Genomic DNA, 6,000 nt, shown 5'->3' on the forward strand with positions numbered 1-6,000 from the left:
TAGTATAGTAACTTCATATTTAATCTTGTAATAATTTGGCAACTCTATTTAGTTCTCATCATTAATTAACTTGCCCTTTTAATCCTTCACCCACCAAAGGGTCTAATGAATTCTAGAGCTAAATGGAAACTAACAAAGGCCTTTTTAGGTATTTAAAAAGTAATTAGCGAGTCATGGAAAACAAAGCTTGCATCTTGTGAGTCCATAAAAGAGCTCACGCAAAGGTCATGAAATATAGCTTTGTAAAGGAGTTAATATTGGTTCACCTCGCATACAGATAATCTAAACTACTCATAATTCATTTAACTTGCCACTCACCGAAGATGAAGATCATGATGTCAATGTTTCTTTCCATCCACCACGATGGGGGTAGTGCTAATCTCACTCGCCACTTCAAATATAAGGAAGGTGCCTCCCCAAAAGACTCCAACTCTCTGTATTATAATCAGTTGACCATGAAGTTCATACACCATGCTACTCAAGCTCACTTGCCTCTCTATCAGTAAGGCAAAATAGTGCTCTAATGTAGGCTCATAATGATCTGTGGGTGTCATCCATCCTCAACTCTCTCAATTCAAAACTTTCCAATGAACACAATTGTTCCTACTCATCCACAAGCACTCACCACCATTGATTTCACCCACAGGCATTTAAGGAAAGTTCGAGAAAGGTGATTCAACACTTTAGTCAGCCGTGTTTGGTGAAATGTACCCAAAGTACTTTGTAGAGTCATTAAATCATGCATTTCTTGTTTACTTATTGATGCAACATTTGTATTAATCCTCATATCCCTATAAATAATTGGTCGAGATGATCATTTGAATTTTTTTGGCATCTTTAACATCCATTGGGTCTTGTAAGGCAGATATTTGTGCTAGTCGATTACTCTCTCTCTCTCCCTCCATTCTCACATAGTCTTTCTGATTATACTCTTAGAATTTGCCTACTAGTAATGTCAAAAGTATCACCCATTGTTAATTTAGATCCAACAATTTAATGTGTTAAGAAAATTTTAAAAGGATTAAGTTATGATAATTAGTGCCCTCATAAAAATTTTTTGTAGATTTTGCCATGCCCCATAAAATGATTTTCTTAAAATAAAATTTTTATCTTTTTTTCTTTAAAAAAATATACTTTTATGTTTTCATTGAAAAATATAAATTTTAGCTCCGTGAGTTCACACTTACCTTGCTCTAGAGTTCAAGAAAAAAAGTGCTTAGAATTATTTAAACAAAAAATTATATAAATAAATAATTAACTTTTTATATTAATTGTAATTAAATTTTATTGAATGTTATTGCTGGCTTTATCTATTTATCCGGCGGCGCTCACCTTTCCTTCAACCCAAAATTTTGGAGGAAAGGATTACGAACCCAGCATCCACATGTCGTCTTCTATTTAAGAATTCCTTTATTAAACCTAATCAATTCGATATTAGCATAATAATTTTAACTTTACTCTCTCTTTCTTCACAGCTCGCTGGGTGGAAAATTAGGTTTCTACTACCCATCGCTCAGCTGTTCGACGTTATGCCTAGCTTGACAAGCTTGTAGTGTTGGAGATCGATGAAGCGCGTCTTCTCGCTCCGGCTTCCATTCAGCCTACTCCCTCTCCTGGCCATCATCACCCTCCTCAGTTGCCGCGCCTCCGTCCGTCTGGGCTTCGGCTCTCAATCTCCTGCCGCCGACGCATCCCCTGTCGTATCGGTGTTGTCCAACGTCACCATCCTTCTCCGCCTTGCCTCGTTGGATCTTGCAGAGACAGGTGTGAGGAAGGACATTGACGAGCTTCTGGAAGGCAACTTCCCCTCCTCTACACGCGTCGCCTCCGCTGGGTTGCGCCATCTCCCAGCCGCGATGTGGCGGCGAGAGAACAGCCACTTTGATGTCGGGCTTCGCGCCGGATTAGATGGCCGGGTCCAGATCCGCGTTCGCTCCCCTCGTGACTACAATATCTTTCCAGAGCTCCGCCGATCCCTCCGTGATTGGTGGAAGAACCGCCGTTTCCAGCCGGAAATAATGTCTGAGCTCTATAAACTCGTGAAACGGCCCCTTGACCGCCACAACGGATTGACGGACTCCAGCCCTCGCTACGCTTCCTGCGCCGTAGTCGGAAACAGCGGGATCCTCCTCAATAGCGACCGCGGCGAGCTCATAGATGGCCACGAGCTCGTGATACGGCTCAATAACGCCCGCACTCATGGCTACCAGCGCAAAGTCGGCTCCAAAACTGGTCTTTCATTTGTGAATAGCAATATTCTCCATCTCTGCGCCCGAAGACCGGGCTGCTTCTGCCATCCCTACGGCGAGAACGTGCCCATGATCATGTACATTTGCCAAGCCGTCCACTTTCTTGACTACACGATCTGTAACTCCTCCCACAGAGCTCCTCTGTTGATCACTGATATCCGTTTTGATATGTTGTGTAGCAGAATTGTCAAGTATTATTCACTGAAGAGATTCGCTGAGGTGACTGGAAAACCATTTGAGGATTGGGCCAAGTTTCATGATGAGAAGATGTTCCATTACTCCTCGGGGATGCAGGCAGTGATGCTAGCTCTGGGGATTTGTGATCAAGTTAGCGTCTTTGGGTTTGGGAAATCGGCGGATGCTAAGCATCATTATCATACAAACCAGAAGGCGGAGCTAGATTTGCACGATTACGATGCAGAGTATGCCTTTTACCAAGATCTAGTTGATAGGCCGCAGGTGATACCTTTCCTTAAGGATTCTGGGCTAACAGTTCCACCTCTTGTTTTTTATTATTAAGAGTTTGATTCAATTGAATTGAAACTTTAGGTTTATGTGAGCTCAAGCTTCACGTTTTCAATTGAATATAATTTTTCGGAAAGGAAAGTATTGAATAGGATAGGAACAACCATTCACCAACCTATGCTATGATGTGCCTGATGGTACCTGCAAATGTAAAATTAAATCCCCAGGTCTTTTTGGCTTTTTGCAATTCTTGTGTGATGAAACTTTTCTTAAAGCAATGTGTGGAACCATGATTAATTAGGAGATGCTGGATAAAGAAGCATTAATAGATTAAATTATTCAGTTTTATTCAATTAAATGTATAATATGTTGTTGCTGCTCATATGCCAAAAAAAAAAAAAAAAACAATATGTAGAAACTTTGGGAATATGGATTTTGTAATGTTGACTGGTTCTTAAGAATGTCCATTAGCAGTGCTCCCGTGTGATTGGAAAATTCTGCATTGTTTGCAAACGATATCTATGTTGTAAATCATAAAGTTACCATAAAATTCTAAATGATATTTGCAACATTTTTGTTGAAATGCTCATGTGACTAGTCATTGTCTTCAGTAACGACCCTGTAATATTTGTCATTAAAGAGTGTTCTAGTTAAGCTCAGGCTTATTTAGCTACGGATGTAATTTATGGTGTATAATCTTCTGTAAAACTTAAGCTTTACTATCAATGGGATTCTCTGCAAATCATGAACCCGATTTATAGGTTCTTAGCGCAGACTGTTTATTCATTTTTTCTGCTAGTGCCTGATTAACAACTATTAGACATTGTCATTGATCATTACTTTGTTTCTTTTTCTCGTTCATGGCTCTGGTCATGATTTCTTGACAACAAAATATTGTAATCTATATTAGTGTTAGAACTAAGTTCCTTAATTGAACCAAATCTTGTCCTTCTTTATTGCTATACTATCTCTACAAAACATTACCTATTATGGTTTTCTTTCTAGAGAGGTCAACAAGAAGTTAACGGCATACATCTGATATGTTATCAGGACTGGTTACCTATAATAATTTGTGGTATATTTACACTCATACTTATGTGAATCAAGCTCATAAATCATCATAAGAATTTGAATCGTATTTAACATGCTGATTTTGAACTAAATTTTGGAATTTGTCAAAACAAAAGTCGCCTAAAGTTTTGAATCGCCCATGATCGAATCTCATCAAGCCAACTAGAGGACAATCTATACCCTATCTTTAATACTTAGCTAATAAGTTCACCCTAGAACTCACGAAGATATTTACTCACAAAAAATTCCAACCTAGTGGATACCTATTAGCAATACTTGATATATAACTAGATATACCAAGTCCATTTTATCTATTTACTCCATATAGGCAATTTTATATAGTTGGTATAATTAATCGAGAATTGATGTTGTATCATTTGTTAATTTTGGCCAAAATTTTAGCTAATTGAAATCCTTTTAGTTTTTTCTTATTATTTATACTATGATTATCTATTAGTTTTGCTAGATTCATCTTCCTCCATCTAACGCTTCAATTACGTCCTTTGTAACCCTATCAATTTAAGAGAATCTCTAAGCTCTAATTTCTCTTTCTTCCTCAGCTATTTGGGTTTCATTAGCATCGATAATAATGTTAGTATCTAGCTTCAATGAACAACATTTTATCCAACATCTTAAAGATGTGTTGAGCATGAAAATTGAAGGCTAATAAATAGGTCTTGAAATATCTCAAGGATGAGAAAAGCTTCTTGAAAAGTAAGTGACCTTATGGTTCTGTTACTTTTAAGCAATAGAATAAAAAAGAAAATCATTTGATAAGATTGATCATTGCTTGAGAACTTGGCTCAATGGCCTTTCATATTTGCCTTTGCTTACTCACACAATGTGAATGTTTTTTGCCAATCTCTTTCTAAGGATGAGTACCTACTAGAGTATACTGTTCAGGAGACTCCTATGACTAATCAATACTGTAAAGCATAACCCATAAATGATTTCTTATTGAGGCAGATCCACAATTCAAATTTATGATACCTCCGTTTTTTTCTGTTTTTTTTTTTTTTGGAAGAAATGCATAAAGTAATTTATAAAAAAATAATTAATTACACCCACATTCCTCCTTTAACAAAGACATAAAAGGAGGAATTAAGGGAGCTGAAACTTTACTAACCATATTGATCATTTAAGTCAATGATCTCCCGCCTGAATATTAGCAATGTGGTGAAGTGTAGAGTTTATTTCTTTCAAAGAGACAACGGTAGGTCATTCTCTTGCCTTACTTTGGAGAGCATCACCTACTTTGCAAATTTCAAGAAATAATTATTCATGTAGTTTGTTGGTGTTCAATGATAGCTAAATAATTGTATAGTTATTATGAATGTGATAAGAGCCCAATGAGCCCTTTTGCCATTTTAAGATTCACTTCTAGCATGTGATGCTGGATTTTCAAGACCTAAAGCATTTTTTCACTGAAGCAATGCTAATTTAGGTTTTTCAAAAAGTTTTGTTTCAGATGCCTTTAGGAGTAATAGACTTGTCCTACTTGACCTCACCAACAACTAAATCAAGTTGGAGTAAAATAGTGTAATTTTGGCTTCATCCTCCAAGTACCCTCATTCCAAACTTGAAAGGAATTCTCAATGATAACTCTTGGATGTTTGAAATAAGATGTGCAACCAATGATACAAACTGATTTTGAAGCAATAACCATTGTGTATAGCAATGCTATGGTGTTTGCCTCAATAGGTGAAATCATGTTTAGTCGACCTACAACCCCATGAAAGGGAGAGGTTGCTGCATGAATTATGTTTTGATGATTAGCAAACACTCTTGCTTCTTTTCGACTGCCTTTACTACTGATATTTTCAAGATTCAAAGATCGGACGGAAATCAGAATCAGCTCAAGACTGGGTATATTAGGGTTGAGTCAGTCTGCATTTTTTTTTTTTTTCTCTTGAGTCAATTGTAATTATTTGAAGTGACTGATGTTAAGTAACACCCCCCCCCCCTTATCCCCCCCCCCCCCCCCCCCACACACACACATAAGAGATTTAGAACTTGTGTTTTTACTCACATCGGCCCGGATGATCGAGTTCAAAACAGAAGATCTAATCAGGATTCTTAGTTAAGGCAGCCGTAATTAACTGATCGGCCTGGATGATATCTGTATCGGCCAGGACGATATGCTCAATACAGAAAGAAATTGCCGGCATGATCTATTTATGTATTCTGTATTTTTGAAAATCGGCTAGGACGATTC

The 6,000-nt window shown here is 37.5% G+C and overlaps 1 protein-coding gene across 2 annotated transcripts; it reads left to right on the forward strand.

Annotated features, from left to right (window-relative positions):
- Nucleotides 1-1,248: 1,248 nt before the first annotated feature.
- Nucleotides 1,249-3,119, forward strand: LOC110097243 (sialyltransferase-like protein 1). Of its 2 annotated transcripts, none has more exons than XM_020823507.2 (2): nucleotides 1,249-1,386; nucleotides 1,476-3,119. In XM_020823507.2, exon 2 carries the CDS (start codon nucleotides 1,566-1,568, stop codon nucleotides 2,766-2,768), a length of 1,203 nt encoding a protein of 400 aa, XP_020679166.1. In that variant the 5' UTR covers nucleotides 1,249-1,386; nucleotides 1,476-1,565; the 3' UTR covers nucleotides 2,769-3,119. The 2 variants fall into 2 exon arrangements, with proteins under 2 accessions (XP_020679166.1, XP_020679167.1); XM_020823508.2 differs by lacking the exon at nucleotides 1,249-1,386 and having other exon boundaries at nucleotides 1,414-2,326; nucleotides 2,432-3,119.
- The last annotated feature ends 2,881 nt before the right edge of the window (nucleotides 3,120-6,000 follow it).

Source organism: Dendrobium catenatum, unplaced genomic scaffold (genome assembly GCF_001605985.2).
Source record: "Dendrobium catenatum unplaced genomic scaffold, ASM160598v2 fragScaff_scaffold_410, whole genome shotgun sequence".
Lineage (NCBI taxonomy): Eukaryota > Viridiplantae > Streptophyta > Magnoliopsida > Asparagales > Orchidaceae > Dendrobium > Dendrobium catenatum.

Bases quoted from the DNA above. Each gene is read 5' to 3' on its own strand.
- LOC110097243 (XM_020823507.2), top strand. From the start codon at position 1,566: ATGAAGCGCGTCTTCTCGCTCCGGCTTCCATTCAGCCTACTCCCTCTC.